This window comes from Brienomyrus brachyistius, chromosome 14 (assembly GCF_023856365.1).
Source record: "Brienomyrus brachyistius isolate T26 chromosome 14, BBRACH_0.4, whole genome shotgun sequence".
Classification (NCBI taxonomy): domain Eukaryota; kingdom Metazoa; phylum Chordata; class Actinopteri; order Osteoglossiformes; family Mormyridae; genus Brienomyrus; species Brienomyrus brachyistius.
Genome location: NC_064546.1, coordinates 24,787,528 through 24,805,659, shown reverse-complemented (window position 1 = coordinate 24,805,659; position 18,132 = coordinate 24,787,528). Strand labels below are relative to the sequence as shown.

The 18,132-nt window shown below is 49.5% G+C and overlaps 1 protein-coding gene across 12 annotated transcripts in view; it reads left to right on the top strand.

The window, feature by feature from the left end:
* The window catches only part of myt1lb (myelin transcription factor 1-like, b), a 73,939-nt gene that overhangs the window by 12,765 nt on the left and 43,042 nt on the right, over positions 1 to 18,132 (top strand). For 10 of the 12 annotated variants that reach the window (XM_048975276.1, XM_048975272.1, XM_048975279.1 and 7 more), the window contains exon 1: positions 15,466 to 15,521. Coding sequence is in view for 2 of the 12 variants with exons in the window: in XM_048975277.1 (XP_048831234.1) it covers positions 13,743 to 13,797; positions 14,035 to 14,068; positions 15,459 to 15,521 (152 nt within the window). In the remaining 10 variants the exon portion in view is untranslated. Of the gene's footprint in view, positions 1 to 13,742; positions 13,798 to 14,034; positions 14,069 to 15,458; positions 15,522 to 18,132 lie in introns of those variants that run through there. The other 2 variants (XM_048975277.1, XM_048975278.1) reach the window with 2 other exon arrangements.

Genomic DNA, 18,132 nt, shown 5'->3' with positions numbered 1-18,132 from the left:
GTGTTTGTAACAGGTGAGGGGAAGATCGTGGCATAGATCTGGCATGTGCACTTCAGCACCTCCTAGGTTACCTGTGGTGTGTTATTGGGCGAATTTATCAGGAAAAGGCTGGTAGGTCGTGGGCTTAGGGCAAATCCTTCCATAAGTGGCAGTTCTACGGGCTCCGGCTGGGGGCGCCCTTGCTGGGTGAAGAAGCTCAGGGTACAACCTGAGCGATTTTTTATTTTTTTTGTGTGACCTGGAGCAGCAGCCCTAGTGGGCCCAACCGGCACATACACAGGCCGTGTGTGAAAAAGCCAGGTCCTAACTAGTGAAGAGAATGGATTACCTGTTTACTGAACCGGTAAATGGCAGCACATTGCTGGTGATTCATGGTTTATCTGGCGTGCTGTCCCTCAGCCTCAGTTGCCGGGGACCTCGTGAAGCCGCGAGTGGGCGGGGGGGAAATCAGAAAACAAATAAACATCCATATCATGTGGACGTGCGTGGACTTCCGCCGGCGACGAGGCCCCTTAAAAGCCATAAAGTATAATACCACAGAGTACTGACAGGCGTGTGCCCAGGAATACTGTTTACTCACAGTAATCAAAAAAGCTTTCACAGGGATAGTGTACAGGAGAATACAAGGGGTCAACTAAAGATCGCTTTTAAGTGGACCCCGAGTGAAAAACAGGCCTGGTCTTAGACAGAAATCACATTTAGCCATGTTATGATATATATCACCACTATTTATCAGAACAGACTCGGTGTGTGTGTGTGTGTGTTGTGGAATTATGGGGACCAAATGTCCCCACAAAGATATAATTACTAACCTGTGTGTATGTGTGTGTGTGTATATATTATTTGGCACACGCATCTGCCATCACAGTGCTGTAGAGCACGGGGGGAAACATGGGCCCCCCTCTGCTGGAGGAGACCGGTCTGGATGCGGGATTATCGAAATACTGTACCCCGCTGCTCATAACCCCCCTCCCCCCCCATTACCGTCTGGCGAGAAGGTGCCCGACTGCAGGGCTCCCTAATTGATGTGAACTTTCCAAGGTCGGAGCTCAGCCCTTGACCTCCTCAGTAGCCAACACCTGTGAAAGCATCCTACCCACACCACCAGCACCCCCCCCCCCAGCCCCTCCCCATGGATGCACAGAACGATACAACCGCTGAGACGAAAATAAAGTATAATCACCAGATTTCCTCACGAATTACCCAGAAGCTCTTAATTCGTGCAAAAAATAGCACAAAGGCAAAATGTATTTAATTTGCCAAACCGTGGAACGGACGCTTTGATCAAGCAGCTCTGGGGGTTTTTTTGTGCTTAAATAGTTCTTCCGGTGGCTGGTTTTCATTTTACGAGAGTGACGGTTGTGAGTGTCACAGGCGGGTGGGAATGCGGAGAGCGTGCGCACGCCTGATTCACGCTGCAGCCGCGGCCCCATTCACGTTGCGCTCGCATGCCTGCCGTGTTTATTTATCATGAGCTGCGCAAATGCTGGATCGGAACGCGGGGGGGACACCCAAGGGGAACTTTTGCACTGGGGCTGGGGTTCCTGCAAGATCCCTGAGCGGTGTGGGCTTCATCATCATTTGTTACTGGCGTCCGATATATTATGGGATGCACCCTAACCCCCCCATCAAACACTGTTGCCAGTCGGTAATTGCACCAGAAGATGGAATGGGGAGGGAGCGAGAGCGGATGAGGTCTGATGCACGGGGACCGGGGAACGGGCGCTGGATCGGAACTGCCGCCGGGTCCCACTGCCTTCTGCAGCGGTCAGCCACGAGGCGGCTGTGGCCTCGATTGTAGCTCTATATTTATCATTGCACATTAATTATTCATGTTTACAGCTGGCCAGTACTGTATGAGCTGGCCCAACAGGCAGGCAGATATGTATAACTGTAGTCAGTGTAACATCTGTCCCTGGCTGACGTGCGCCAGGACAGGCAGGGATATAGCTGCAGTGGAATTGTACCGATAAACCCTGCAGGACACGAGAAACATGGGAGTATGTGGTGTGGAGAAGGACATTTCGGAGGTAAACACGTTGGCTGGCGGGAGGCAGATGGCGCGTGTTCCAGCTGGCAAAAACCCCGTCTGGGGGCTTCTGCCCATCCCCCCCCCCCACCCCCGTCTCGTTCTATGCCGCTCGTTTGTTTTCTACACCAACCTGGAAGGTTCCCCGTTTCGGCGAAGACTGGGAGGGAGCTACTGAGGTATCCGAGAGAAAAGCGTGGGGACTGAGATTGGATGCTCGGCACGGTCTCCCCACGTCACACGGCTGCGGGGGTGGGCCTTTCTGGATCTGTAATTAAGGTCTCCGGTGCCTCACGCCGACGGAAAATGAACGAAAATGGCCTCGTCTTTCGATCTGCCGGCTGATTGCAGCCTGGCACACTCACCTGGGCTGCTCGGTCCCTTCTGCATTGTGCACATGATTGCCGGCGTGTGCGTAATCGGCACCACCGAGCGCATGACATTTTCGCGAGGCTTGATGCCCCTTGGGTGGAGAGAGGGGAAGGTGGGGGATGAGAGAATAACCCACCCCCATGGATTTATGGAACGTAGGACGGCAACCCTGATTTTTGTACGCTTATTTCAGTTCCCTCCTTTTCCCATATGCGGGTGGGGGGCGTAATGGCGGCATTTTCACACCAGCGATTGGCTCTGGACGGTGACCCAGCTGGCAGGGCTGCCAAAACGGAGGCTTGAGGCTGGCAGATCTTTTCCCTCTCTGAGCATTTGGGGTCGGATTCAGAGCCAGCAACCTCCCGACGAACACAAGGAGCGCACCGGTCCCATGTAATTAAATCCTAATTAGCGGATAGGTCAAACTGTTTATTTAATTCCAGCCTAAGGGTTAGATTTTTATCAGAAATTTGACCCGCATGTTAATCACACCTGCAAATCCAGTGTTAGACGTTGTTTACTGGAACTGGTTTGAATGAAGATGAAGAATAGTAATAATGGGTTTATCCATATAATATTATATTTCCTACTCAGTCTCAGACTTGTGCCGTCTGGAGGTTCCCTTACCTCGGAAATGCTGTCGATTAAGAGGTAGGAGACCCCCCTGCGACAATGAGGTGCCCCATCTCCATCCGGTGCATTTCTGACATGTCGTCTGTCGCAGTGCCCCAGTAACGAAGAGGAGCTGGCTCTGCCACGGGCGGATCAATTCCCCATCAGTGTCCCCCCCAGAGCTCATGAAGGGAGCAGCCTGAGAGATGGGTGGGGGTATTGAAGGGGGCCCCACGACGGGGCAACTGAGTCGGGAGCTTTTTTCACAACAGCGGCAGAGAGGTTGCACAAATGTGGAATGATGTTACCATGCTTGCCTGGTCCCAAGGCTACAATGTCCCCAGTAGAGGGGGGATTATCGTACAGGTTGGGGAGGGGGGGGGGTGGAGCATTGCTGGGAAAGGGGCAGGAGAGGAGCCAAGGTGGGGGTGTGGTGGCAGATAGCAGCAGAGACTAGGAGATGGAGCACCCCCTCCAACCCCCCCATGCTGCCGCAGACTCAGCCCAGGCAGAATGTAGGTCAGGCCAGCCCCCAGCCACACAGCGACGGTTATAAAACCGGAGGAGAAGGTTAAAAAAAAATATTTTAAATGGAAACGCCGTCTGCACCGAAGGTGTCCTCTGCACTGCCTGTCTCCGCACGGGGCCCATTTTCCTGGCGGCCACGGCTGCCAGCGGACACGCGGGCAATGTACTATTGGGTGAAGGGGGCGGGCAAACGCGGGATGCCGGGGGGGGGTGGTCGCAGGTGCAGCGCAAACGGCCTCTCTACCAGCAGGAGGCGCTGCAACCTTCGGTTAAAAAAAGTAGCGTCCTCTGTGAAAAAGACCCAGGAGGATGCAGCATGTGCTGGTTACAAGGTTTGACGCCAGTGTGGCGTTTAGGGTGCCATCCAAACTGGGCCAGTTACCGGTCAGCGACCCCATCATGCACCGGCGGGTCGCAGATGTCGAGATTCATGCTGACAGACAGACAGCCTGCTGAGCTCTCCGGGAAGCGTGAGGCACCCTCCTCCTTTCCCCTTCCCCACAAAGGCCTCCACGTGCTGTTGGATCAGGACCAGCCAACCGGAGCCACAGAGCTGGCAGTGGAATGTCAAACAGGCGACAGCGCTTCTCTGCTCGCCGCCAAAAATGCTGCATGTCCTTTTCGGAATAATATGAAGAAAGAAATCGGGGTAAAAGAGGGAATAAAAACTGAAAGAGGGAGGAAGGTAGAAAAAGAGAAGCCCCCCCTAAAACTACTAGCTCCATGCTAAAGTGTAAGGCCAGTTATGTACCTGCTCCCCCCCCCCGGGACCGCTGTGCTCTGTCAGGAAGGCTGGGTCGCAGGACCCTGGATAATATCAGGCTGCGCGGGTTGCTGCTGTGCTGCAGCCGTTGCATCTTAGCCGCTGCGTTGGCGCGATCACAGCCAGCCTCTCGGGGACCCGCGGGGCCCCCCCGCACCCCCCCCATTAGCACTTTGTCTGTTGTCTCCGTGCAGCGCTTTTAATTAGTACCGTCGAAGGCGCGGCTTGAGCGAGCGGGGGGTAGGACAGCGGCAGGGGGGTTTTCGCGAGAGAGAAGGCAAATGCGGCAGCTCAGAAAGCCGGAGTTTCTCTGCTTGTGCCGCGGTTCCCATCAGAGCGATGCAGAGCCGCCTCGCTCCCTGCTCCGTCTCTCCTTCCCTCTCTTTGTCTTCCTCCCGGTTTCTCTTTCGCAGAGGAGGAAGCCATCTTTGCACTGGCACCCGCTGAAAACCCAGCGTCTTATTTCTGCTTATTTCCACACGGCATTCTGGGTAAAAAGATCCTGAAAGCCTTCCACTCGTGCCAGATCCTGACAGTGAGCAGTGGCAAAACACCTTACTAGGGCTTTAATAACCCCCCCCCCCACCCCCGGCTAATGGGATACCATTGTCTTCTAGCAGGGGAGGGCTGATGGGCTCTGCGCTTAGGACATGAAAACCCTACCTTCGTTAATTTGCACGTTTTCTCGAGTGGCGGTCGACCTGAAGTGGATTCTCACCTGTTAAGGGGGCTAATGAATGGGATTATTATTCGTATTTTTAACTTAAATGCCCAGCCTCATTTAATGGGGGCCATTTACCACTCAGAGCTGCCTGCGTTGCTACATAATACATAACAGCACAACAGGATTTGTGTCCTGTCAGAAGCGTATTCCAGCTGACTGCCCTCTAGGGGGTGCCACTGAGTGGGGGGGGTGAGCACCATGTATGTTAACCTCTTAGGGGAAAGATTAGCATTCTCCAAACAAGCTTAAGAAGCTTGAGGCAATGAAATGCACTGAGATCAGTTCTTTTGTGACCAAACATAGCAATGTGATCAGTTTCATGACAGCCGCATACGGAATGCCGTCACGTGTAACGGACACTGAGCGTAGCGGGAAACGGCCCAGCCGGCGTCCTCTGCAATAACCACTTGTCATTCTGCAAAAGCGTGCTGGTGTGGAGCGTAATTAGCTCGATCCATCATACATTAAAGGGAGTGAGGAGAGGCACAGCTAATGATCCGTGTTGCCCTCTGCGATTTTTTATTTCCACATTCTCCTCTGGGGTGTGACTTGGAGGAGAGGGGGAGGGGAGGGGAGTGTCAGGGAAGCCCCCACAGTGGAACGCGGGAAAACGCAGGCGGCACGATGCGGCCGGTCCTGGTTTCATTTTGCTGTTTCTATTTTTGTTTCCTAGAAAATGAACTGGGAGGAGAAGTGGTGAAGGTTTGGAGTAACAGCTGCCTTCGAGAGCCGGGGAGACGTACAGGGTTTGTACCAAAGATGAGCCGATCCGGAACCCAGTCATCTAATGGCACCTTGAAGTTATGCACCTAAAGATAGCCCCCCCCCCACAAAAATCAGGCACTTACAGACAGCTGCCACCCTGAATTCAGGCACCCAAAGGAAGCCCCCCACCGTGAAATCAAGCACTTAAAGATAGCCCCCACCCTAAAATCAGGCACCTAAAGACAGGCTGCCCCAAAATCAGACAACTAAAGATAGCCCCTACCCTGAATTCAAGCACCTAAAGATAGCCCCCACTATGAAAAGGAGAGCCTAAATATAGCCGCACCATGAAATCAGACACCTAAATATAGCCCCCCCCCGCTCAAAATTAAGCCCTAAGAATGGCACCCACCCTCCTAAAGATAGCCCCCCCAGAGGGACTTTCTGAAGCCCTGTTCCACCCCCGCCTCTGGCTCCCACTCTTATCACCCAGTTGGGATGCTCCTCTGCGCTGCTTCTCATCACCGTGTTTACCGGCACTGGGTGATTCATGCCGTAAAGTATCTGTTTGCTGCTAAAATTGGATCACGCATAAGCGGTTTCGCCGGTCCGCCCTCTCAGCTCGGCCTGCGTGCGTCTCGCAGTGGGGGGGGGGGGGGGTGCCTATCTAACTCAGCTTCAAGGTGACACAAGGGATAGCAGATAACAGCTCACCCTGTATCGTGACACACGTGTGGTGGTTCCCCCTTCCCCATGACAGACCTGCACACTTGCTCTTGCAAATAAAACACGGTGAGCTATAGCAGTCGATTGGCTCCCGAACATCACTGATCACCTCGTGCTTCTCTAGTGTACAGTTTTCCTTTTATTTATAACCATGTGTCACACTGACACACTCGTCAGATTAATACTGTACAAATCCCCATCTCATTTTTCAAAGCATAGTCTATACTGCGAATCAGCAGGCAAACACTGTGCAGAATCATTAATAGTTCATTTTAAAAATAAATATATTTTAAGCTGCGCTTATTGACTTTACTGAGCACTGTTAACTACTGATCAGAAATGACAAAAGATCTTGTTTTTATTTTGGACCTTGTATTTACCCTGTCATTTACAGCCACTTGAAGCTATTTACCATTTTTAGGTAGCTAAAAAAAAATTTGATGAATAATTTTATTCAGGCTGTCCACTGAGGCGGCGATATCGAGCAATGTGGCAGGTGACCTCAGGGTATGGATCTTTCCCCCCTCCTCCTCAATCAGCTGATCCTTGAACCTCCCCACAGAGCAGGTTGACGGAGCTTACAGACATATGGCTTGGTTACGAGTCACGCTCATCAGGCCTCTCTCTGGGAGGCGTATAGATGGCTGCACCATAGTCGAGTGGATGTCCTCTGAGACATTCCCTGTCGCCGCTTCGTCTGTTCACGTTAGATCAGAAGGAACACGGTGGGTAAAAACAAGCAGCCTAAATTCGGTCTGCGCCCCAAACAAATGTTTGTGTACTTTTAATTAGCTTTGCTGGATTTCAGGTCTGCCCTCTGAATATGATGTTTACTGTGGAGGTCGAGACGGATGAGGAGAGGGTGGGTCACAGTTACGGGAAACCGCGGCCATTTGCCCATTCGCTTTCAAATCCGCCCCATGCTGTCTGTATCGGCGCTAAAGCATGAACTGAAAGGGCAGATTTTGGGTCCCTTGGCTGCAAGAACTGTGAGTTTTGTTTCGAGGTTTTCGTGGAGAATCTCGAGAGTGACTGCTGGGGCTAAGTATCGGATTTGACAGGGCGAGACCTCACCATACAGGAGCCCGCGACACAAGCCCAGATGGGGACCTCTGTAGTCGTGCTCATTAAAACACAAACGCATCTGTCAAGAATATGTAACAGGTCCTGCTTAGGACTCATTTATGGGTCAGAAAATCATTCCTGCATTAATGGCATTAAACCCCGTATTTTGGGTTATTCAAGGATCACAGATTTGTATTTAACATTGTGCAAATTGGTTAAACTTCAAATAAATTTTGTAGCAGCTTACTGAACCTTCATAGCTACATACTTACATACAAGTCTACATACATACATACATACATACAAGATTCTACAGAAACTAGGGTTGGGCGATATATCAATAAATACAGCACTGTTATTATGAACATTCATATCGTCATCAGTTTGATTATCGTGAATATCATCATATAGCCTAAACACTATTCTTGAAAAATTAACAGCTGCACAGCACTATTTTTACACAAATTCCCTGCAAGGTACTTCGTCGGTATAATTTATCATTATACCCGTCACATACTCCATAACTATTAGTAAAACAGTTCTGTCATCAAAATCAGAACTCAAGATCCATCCATTTTCTGTACCCACTTGTCTTACTCTGGGGCGGGAGCCTATCCTGGAAGCTATGGGCACAAGGCAGGGAACAACCCAGGATGGAGCACCAACCCATTGCTGGGCACATTCATATGCCAGTCACTCATACCTATGGGCAGTTTGGTAATTCCACTTCATCTTGGCATGATCTTAGACTGTAGAGGGAGGGACATGACTGGAGAGAGCCTCACAATGACACAGGGAGAGAATGCAAACTCCACACATGAATCCATGGCACTCAGACCCAGGTAACCGTGTCACCCAGTGCACCACTGCAATGCCACACCACCTTCTCTACATACGGATTTTAGAATATTATAAATATCAATATCGTAAAAATCTGAAAATATTGTGATATAATTTTAGGGCATATCACGCAGCCCTACTCAAATCCATTCCTTGAAATGAACAGTAAGGCAGGCAGAGAAAATCCCAGCTACAAAATGTTGCATTTTTCCAAGTTTTTTTTTCATATTCTGAATTCTGAAGAAGGGCCATTCTGATGGAAATCTACGCAAAATGGGGCACTGAAGTAAAGAAATGCTGAATTGAATTATATTGTGAAAATTCTCAGTACTGTATGAAAAAAATTATCATGATAAAATATTTTGCCAAATTACCCAGCCCTATTTGGAACCATCAGATGTGTTCATTTGTCTTATTGCTGTTTTCGTTATATATTTTGTTATATGTTCATAAATAGTTTGCCCCATAGCATTCAGAAAGCAGAGACATGATGCTTGTAAGTCGAGAATGAGGCAAGCACAGGGCAGGGGAGGGAAGACCAGAACCCTACACATTGCGAAATCTTGGAGACAAACCCCGTGCAGATAGAGTCACTGACGCCATGACCCCGATTCCGGCTTCCTGCACAGACTTCTGGGTAGACGGGAAGGTGCTCTGCACCTGTGGTATCGGGATTCCCAGCTAGGGACCATATTTCATTTGTGGCAGTAATTAAAATTTAAGAATCAGCTCTGTGGATGGGTAAGGGTCTCTCCAGCAGACACGATACGGCAACAATAATGTTTCTACAAATGCATCACCAGAAACAGCTCCTTCCATCAGCTTTGTGAGAGAATCTGAAAGTCACAAATTATAAGAAATAATACCACTAAAATGTCAGCTGTTTGTAAACACTAGGATGTTTGCATATAACTTGATTTAATGACTTATAACTTGATTATTAATGACACGCCTCAGCCGGTGTATATAAGCATTTAAACTGGTATTCTGAGTTTGGACGGGGGCAGTGCCATCTTTAGTCACCTCAAGAAACGTTCTTATAGAGGGGGAAACATTATTGGAGAATATGGCCATATGAACAGGTCTTAGTGTTGCGCTCACCCACCAGAAAAGGTAAGGCTGGGTTCCTATATTTGACAGTGAATGCTGGATATCTGACATGTACACTGACTTGCAACACACCTCTTATGCTGCTATCTAGAGATGGCCTCCAGGGGGCGGACTGGCAACAAAAAGCAGCCCTGATCTGGGGGTGGGGGGTCAGGGTTCCACCTCGTACATTTTGATGTGAGTATATAGGCTATATAAGGCCATCCATGGTATATTGGCTCTATAACGCCAGGCCCATCCCTGGTATATAGGATATATAATGCCAGGCCATCCCTGGTATATAGGCTATATAATGCCAGGCCATCCCTGGTATATAGGCTATATAATGCCAGGCCATCCCTGGTATATAGGCTATATGACGCCAGGCCATCCCTGGTATATAGGCTATATAACGCCAGGCCATCCCTGGTATATAGGATATATAACGCCAGGCCATCCCTGGTATATAGGCTATATAACGCCAGGCCATCCCTAGTATATAGGCTCTATAATGCCAGGGTTGTGGAAGAAAGACCGACCCTCACAAGGCCCTGGCTATGGGAAAATTCCCCAACTTCCAGATGGCCAGTCTGTGCCTGATGGCCTCTGTTTTACTGGTGGGTAATGGGGATAAAGCTGGTACCCACTAGGACAGCCTGTGTGTGTGTGTGTGTATGCGTGTGTGTAACTGTGTTATATACATATTGCATAAAAACCTGTAATTTTGATGTCATGGGGAAATGCTTCTGGTACCCACAAGGGGAAACTGAATTTTATAAAAATTAATGACTGCAGTCAAAACCTAAAAATGCTATAATTCTTAGGTTAGGGCTGAGTAGGGGTTAAGGTTGTCATTGCTGTGGGTTTTCCCATTTAAATGAGTGGAGGGTCCATACAAACATATGAATATAAACATGTGCGTGTGTGTGTGAAATTTCCCTACTTTTGGGGACATCTTTTGAGGTCCCCATTTGGATAACCTCAATTGTATAAAAATCTGTGAATGCAATCAAAAAAGTAAAAATCTTGTATTTTGGTTGGTTACTTATGGTTAAGGTTAGGGATGGGTGGGGGTTAAGGGGTGTCGTGATTGGGATTAGGGTTTTTCCCATAGAAATGAATGGACGGTCCCCATTTAGATAGGAAGACCAACTTGTGAGTGTGTGTGTGTGTGTGTGTGTGCACCCTTTACCCTTCCATCTTTCTATGAGCGATGTGGGGGTCCATTTTTCTCTGATCTGGGTTTTCTCCCTCAGAATAAGATGCTTCCAGGCTTTGGTCTTCAGCAGACTGTAGAGGAACAGCTGCACTGACGCTGTGCCCGAAATGAAGTTCCTAAATCGCATGCAAACACAATTTAATCCTTCCCTTAGTGGTATTTTTGTCGCCGGGATTTCCAGGATATTATTTTTCATGGCAAACAAACAGTGACTCCGGTCTGCAAGCAGGTGCAAACTCACCGGCGATGACCCGGCAGTCTCTCTGAGAGGGACAAACAGGAGCGGAAAGCCGCGTGCTCAGACAGGGTATGTTGTCACGGCACGAGAGAGGAGCTGTGTGTGGGCACGGTCCCTCCCAGGGCTGTCACTTCCTGTTATTTTCTCTTTCATGCCAAATGTCACTTCCTGAATCACCCATCAGGAGGTAGACCACGGGGAGGGGGCTTTGGGTTGGATTGATAAGCGGTTAGTTTTAACAGAGGTACGATCTCCATCGATTGCCATAGAAACAGGAAACGCTCATGCATAAGTATCCGAGGTCTTTCCGGAACCTGTCAGGATAATAAAGTGGATGTATTATGTGTTTGCTCACTTTGATCTGTTTTATTTTTTCAGTTTACAGGCTCCTGTGAAAATATCAAGACCCCATGAAGCCTAAGATTAAATACGGCCTTAATAAATCATATTTAACGAAAATAAACGTAAGCACTTTTAATACAATGGGCCTGAAACCACTCAGGATCATCCATATCCAGTTCACTGAAGTATAACTGAAACTGTGACAGAATAAATTGTATAAAGGTGTGTATATATACCCACAGTATCCCAGTATACACCTACTGTATATAGACTGAGATGATGATGTCACTGTTGATGGACAGATGTGCAGTATTGTTGCTGTAAATGTATACAGCGCATGCAGGGAGACGTGATACTATATGTGTATACATTACACAGGCAGGCTTATTGTTATGTTGACAAAGCACAGCTGACAGTTTAATGAAAGCCTGTGTTCAGCACATTGATCAGCGCAGGTCCGTTTACTGACACGCGCATCACCCCGCGCCTGAGACGGGCCGGTGAGGGCCCGGTGACGGCAGGGCCAGGAAGACGTCACACCGGGCAGCGCTGCTCGCATATTAAATGTCGCGGGATGATTATCAGGCTTATCAAGGGTCAGCTAAGTGAAACCCGGTCTATCTTCTGATCTTACACTAAATTGGGGGGTAAATGTCAATTCTTTAGGGTGGTTTTAATGAAAGGACACTTTACTTGACATTTTGCACAAATTCAGGTATATTGGATTACATGTTTTAACATATGACACAAATCTATATTTTATACATACGCATGAGAGGGAATCTTGGGATTAGAGGGCGAGGGGGGAGGGGCATTTTTTCTGGCATTCCTGGAGCATTTCAGGGTTTTTTTTTTGGGGGGGGGGTATACTAGACATGTGATTATTCTGCAAAGACAGGATTCAAACCAGCGACCTTCTGATTGCAGGCACAGAGGCCTAACCTGCCAAGCCATACACTGCCCCCGCTTATAAAAAGCTTTCATTTTGGACCTGCATTATTATTTATTATTGCTGCTATTATCATTATTATCAATCATTATTGTTGCTGTTCTGTGTAGGGGCTGGATTAAGTAGCCCTGGGCCCAGATTTTGCTCCCCCATCTCTCGGAGGGGGCGCTGTTGGGTTTTCGGAATTGCGCAGATTAATGGGATGCAGGTCTGTGGCTGAGCAGCCAGGGATGCACTACGCTACGCTAAGCTATGCCGAGGTACGCCACGTTAAGCTGTGCCGAGGTGCGCCACGCTAAGCTGTGCCGAGGTACGCCACGCTAAGCTGTGCCGAGGTGCGCCACGCTAAGCTGTGCCGAGGTGCGCCACGCTAAGCTGTGCTGAGGAGTGCCGAGGTGCGCCGTGCTGAGGAGTGCCGAGGTGTGCCACGCTAAGCTGTGCCGAGGTACGCCACGCTAAGCTGTGCCGAGGTACGCCACGCTAAGCTGTGCCGAGGTGCGCCACGCTAAGCTGTGCCGAGGTGCGCCACGCTAAGCTGTGTCGAGGTGCGCTACGCTAAGCTGTGCTGAGGTGCGCTACGCTAAGCTGTGCTGAGGTACGCTACGCTAAGCTATCCTAGCCAGCAGGCCAGCATTAGCAGAGCGCTAAGTGCCCGCCTCGCCCGGCTGTCGCGGGGAGGGGAGGCCCCAGGAGGAGGGTGACCTCGCTGGGGCCCGCGTGCCGCCTCCCAGACCGGTGCCATCCTCGCACTCTGGGGCTTTTTGTTCTTTTTTTCCTCTCCTGGAGGATGAAAGGGAGCCGTGCAGCGCCGCTAAAAGCCTGTCATCGGTGCTCCCGGCGCGCTGAAGTTAATATGCGGGCGCATCTCGGGCCAGACAAGTGCTTATGTCACTGTCATAAAGCCGTCTTGTTTCATGTGGATATATACCCTTGTAAAGGGCACACAGAGGGTGGGGAACTATGGGAAATTTCATTTATGTTGACTGTCTCCGTGTCAGTGAGTGTGGGTGAGTGTGTGTGTGTGTGTGTGTCAGGCTCTGTGCTAATACTTCATTTGCTGCATTATTTATAGCTAGCTGAGTGTCTGCCTTGAGTATTTTGGATAATAATCGTCTCTGGCCCCGGAAATTTTCATTTGCTATATAGTGACATGGTTGCCCTCTCGCACCAAACAGCACCGACAGTGTCCTTAAAGAGGTGCTATTGGCATTTTACACGAGCAGATCTGCGGGTTTGGAAGCAGCTGGGGCTGGTGTTCCATGCTGAAACGTGGTGTTGGCGTTGTGGTTGAGGGTGAGCCGGTGTAGCGGCAGGTTCGCGGTGAGCGTGGGCTCGCTGCCAGATGACGGCACACGAGATACACACAGCGTCGACAACTGTGGAGTCCCACGCGTGAACCTTAAGGTGCTCGATGTCGAACGTGGCGTTGATGGGCTCTGTGTGTGCGTGCCTGTCTATGCGCGTGTGTCACTGTGGGGGGGGGGGAGAGAAGGCCGACCTTGCACCCACTTCCCATTGACCTGCCTCTCGTGTCTCCCCAGATGGAGGTGAACGCAGATGAGAAACGACATCGCACTCGCTCCAAAGGTATCCGGGGTATGTCCATCATCCAGCATCCCACCCCCCCAAAAACACACTCCTCTGCTCATCCAGCCACCCCCCGACCCCAGCATTCATACACCACCCTCCATTTACCTCTTAGCAGTCTGCTCACAGTGGCAGCTGTGTCTCTCATTTCCATATAGGCAAAGAATTTCAGCTGTCTGCTTGGTGATTATGTCTCTCTCTCTCTCTCTCTCTCTCTCTTTCTCTTCTCGCCTGTCCCTCTCTCAGTGCCTGTGGAACCGGCGATACAAGAGCTCTTCAGGTTAGTAGGGATGCAAGTGAAAAATGTACCCTGACCTTGCCCCAACCCCTCACCCCCCGACAAGAAGAGGAAACCAGAACATTACTGGGGACAGCAGAACACCCCTCCCCCCATTTTGCACTTAAATATCACCTCTGAAAAGAAATATCCATCAGACACAAGGTCCTCATCCTCCTTCCAAAATCACCCACTATTACTCCCCCCCACCCCCCCCCCAACCTCACACTTTTCTCTCGTCCTCCTTTCTGTATTTTTTACTTGATGGGGGCAACATTTTGGAGCGATTTCCTCTGTAACACCGATATCTCCCACCCCTCACTCGCTCAGGATTCCACAATCCCAGACAGAATTCCCTGGTTGTCGCCAACCGCATTGCGACTGTTGGCTAAACAGCTTCGGAGATGACCCCTTTCTGGCTTTTCGCCACTGGGTTGCCCGGCGAATCCGAGTGCCCTCGTGACCACCCTCTACAAAAGGTGCTCCACCACTGATCTAAAAATACACACAAAAAAATCCCAGGCCGTACCCCTGCTGTAAACAAGCCGTTCGGATCACCGGACACAACATAAGCTAGTTATTCCGAGGACCACGGACCATCCCAGCACCCGTTATTCATTAACGTTACCTTGTTTGTTGTTTTTTGCCACTCCATTAACTAGATGACAGATATGGGAACATGCCAGAGTTTATAGCACCTATTAATGTGTTCACACACATGTTCTGATTGAGATTTAGCCTCAGCGTGACCTGCATAATTAGAAGTGCGGGGATCTGGTTTGCGTTTCGGTCAGTGATGGCGCTGAGAGCTCACGACATTGCCGGCGTCTGTCCGCCATGTTGTCTCCCATCTGACCTCAAAGCTTCTGGGTGATTCGTCTGCCCACCTGCTGCCTGCTGTCTCATGTTTTGCCATTTTTTTTGCCATCTATGGTTATGGTTACCGTTCCCGAATGTTCTAATGGATCTTGCCCTTATAAAGGACATTTGCTTCTCTCTGCCTCTGGTATTCTAGTTGACAGAACAAGGTCGCCCGTTCTGGAGCTCCTAAGCATTAGCGGTTCTGCTTCCTCCAGCTCTCCTAGTGTTTCGGTCTGAAGACGGCAGCTAATCACATGGTCGATACGGAGCCCGTCCAGGGGAGCGGACGTCGATGCAGCCAATAACAGCATTCGATGTCTGCCCTCTTTAGCTGGCTTAAAGTTATTACAAAAAAAGAGTTACAATGAAATTTGTGGTGAAGTTTATGGCAAACATGGGCGTCTAGGAAGGATGCTGGTGGAACAACCACAATCGTGGGAAGAGGGTCATTGGGAGGGGGTGCGGATTGGGAATGGGGGCAGGGTCTCTCTATCACACCCCTGGCTTAGCACCATGTCTCCTCTTCCGCAGCTTGCCCGACGCCAGGCTGCGATGGGAGTGGGCACGTCAGTGGCAAGTACGCGCGGCACCGAAGGTAACGTCCCTGCCACCGCCTATGCAGAGAGAGGCGTGGCTTTGGCAGCGTCAGAGGGTCACATGGAAACGCTGCCCCGCCCCCGCCGAAATCACAGAGCTGGCACCATCGCTGTGTCCTCTGCATTTCACAACCAGCATCCCGGCTGTAGGCTTTGAACTGGCCCAGAACCTCATCAGTGTTCCATCAAATACACAAACTGTGATTTCAGCTTCTGTGCATCTAAAGGCAAATCCTTAATTCATACAACCACACACTGAAGTCAAATGCTGTATATTCAGCAAAGAATTAAGGCCTCTGATCAATACATTGGCTGCTTCTGCCATCATTAATGATACTCCATTATAACACTATCAATAACAATAAAAGATATATAAATGTATATCTCACAAATACCCAGGGGTCAAATTGACCCCAAAGGCACATGTCAGGTGACTCCTCATAGTAACATAATTATTATAGGAGCGTGTAAGAGATGTACATTATATATATGGCATATAATATCGACCATAATATAGCAACAACTTCTTACCATCCAGTTTAATTAATCTGACAAACACATTAAATGGACTTAATATCACCATTATCGAGATGAGATGACGTTATATACTGCAGCTTAGTATTTACTAGGGGGATGGTGTTCTTTTGGCTGGGGGTGTGTAAACATGTCTATATTTTGCATAAAATAACTGCTTTGACCTACATTTCAAAAATATATTTTAGAATCATTTTGGGGAAAAAAAATCTATAATATAATGACCGCACTCCTCTTTCAAACGGAGGTTTTAAGTCAAAGGTAAACAGTGAAGTATGAACTTTGGGCATTATGAAGAATGGCGCTAATCAGCTCATGTTTATTCATGGCTCGTGATATCTCCCATAACAGACTCAAGCAATCCCTCACCGCTCGCTGGCTCCATGTCGGCCAGACAGCCCCGAAAGTCGGATCTCCTCTGACACAAAACGTGGAGCTATGGCCGCGGTGTCACTTAAGCTAAAGCCGTTTTCCTCCAGCCTCCATTTGATCCATCCCGTATTCCTTTCTTCCGCGGAGACACGGGAAAACGAGAGAGGCGTTGTTTCAGTCGTCGGCTTAATCTGGGATGTCGACGCTGAAGCATGGGCTGGCAGGGAAATGATCAAGCTAATGAAACGTTTTAATTATTCACCCTAATTGTACGATATGATGAACATGACAGTAAATCCAGGATCAACCATTCATGTCCGTGTTATAGCACTGCACCTCCTCGGCGAAATGTCGCTGTCAGGCGTTATGTTGTGCTTTGAGACGCTTCAGCCTGGGTCGTAATTAACGGCATTCGTTCCCGGGTGTGTTGGTATTTCGCCTAGCAGAGAATCCCAGGCTGGATGATTACATCCCGCAAACCTGTCTCCCTACTACTAGCAGCAAGTGATGGGGAGTCATGTGACCTGATACACTGAGAACACCTCCAATAGGAAAGAGGAGGAGCACACGAAACAATTTGGAATGCATCCTTTGGTAAGCCGCGGATGCCCTGCGCCAGATCGAGAGGGAGATAAACGCCATGGCCCCGATCCATCAGCGCAAGGTCCTTCAGACACTGTACCCTAGCTAATTTATACTTCAGATGGGCCTGCCCTCATCTGCATACTTATCAAAAGTGTTTGGCCTGCCTGACAGAAACTGCAGGAAGGTGGCATCATTAATATGTTAATTAGGCTTCCCATCAACGGGCGGTGTGATATCCGCTTGAGCCCAGAGACCCACGGGAGAGGGGCCCATGCTCAGGCTCCCGAGCGGAATTGTATTTACACCGGCATGAAAAAGCCATTGGGTGCTCTGGCTCATCACGAGCATCAGGAGTTTTCATAATTAGTTTGAAGAGAACACTTCCGGGATGATCATCAGATTCACGCTCGTGTTTCGCGTTTATCACATTCCGATTCTTGAATGGGCTCGTGGAACAAGGTCCGATTTTCCAGGCTAATTTTCTCAGTCTGACAGCAGCGGCTACACTTGAAGTTGGCTTGGTGTGGGTGTGAGGCACGTGATGGCGCTCGTGGGTAACGGTCAGCGGCTGGCATCTGTCCTTTCAATATGGGCAGCTGACGATGTAGCATCCTAGGCAAACTGGTGCGGCAATGAAACTGAAAATGGCTCAGTGAGTTTGGAGGGAAGTGGATTGTTCTCTCAGGGCTATTGTGCCATCAACGTGACCGGAGCCAGCGGCGGAACATCATCGGAACATCATCCCATTCATTTGCCGAGACTTTAATAAAATCATGCGACGGGCCGCAGCATTTAATTTCCAATGAACATTAAATGATGCTATTCGTATTCAGGGATTTCTTCTCACCTGCAACTTCAAGATAATTTATTCTGCCTGGATCATTTATGTAAGGAATGTGCTCCGGTTTCCCCGTGTGCCCCGACACGTCACCGAAGCTCTGACTGGGCCCGGTAATTACTCTCACTTGACTGGTTCTTTAAAGATGATTGACACATGTGCCGTGTTGTGTCATAGGGTCACCACGCCCCTAGCTGCAGACGATTCATGGACCTTTGCATTAAAACCTGGGGAGGCGATGCCAGACCATTACTGGGGTGAGAAGTGGAGGGTGGGGGGGG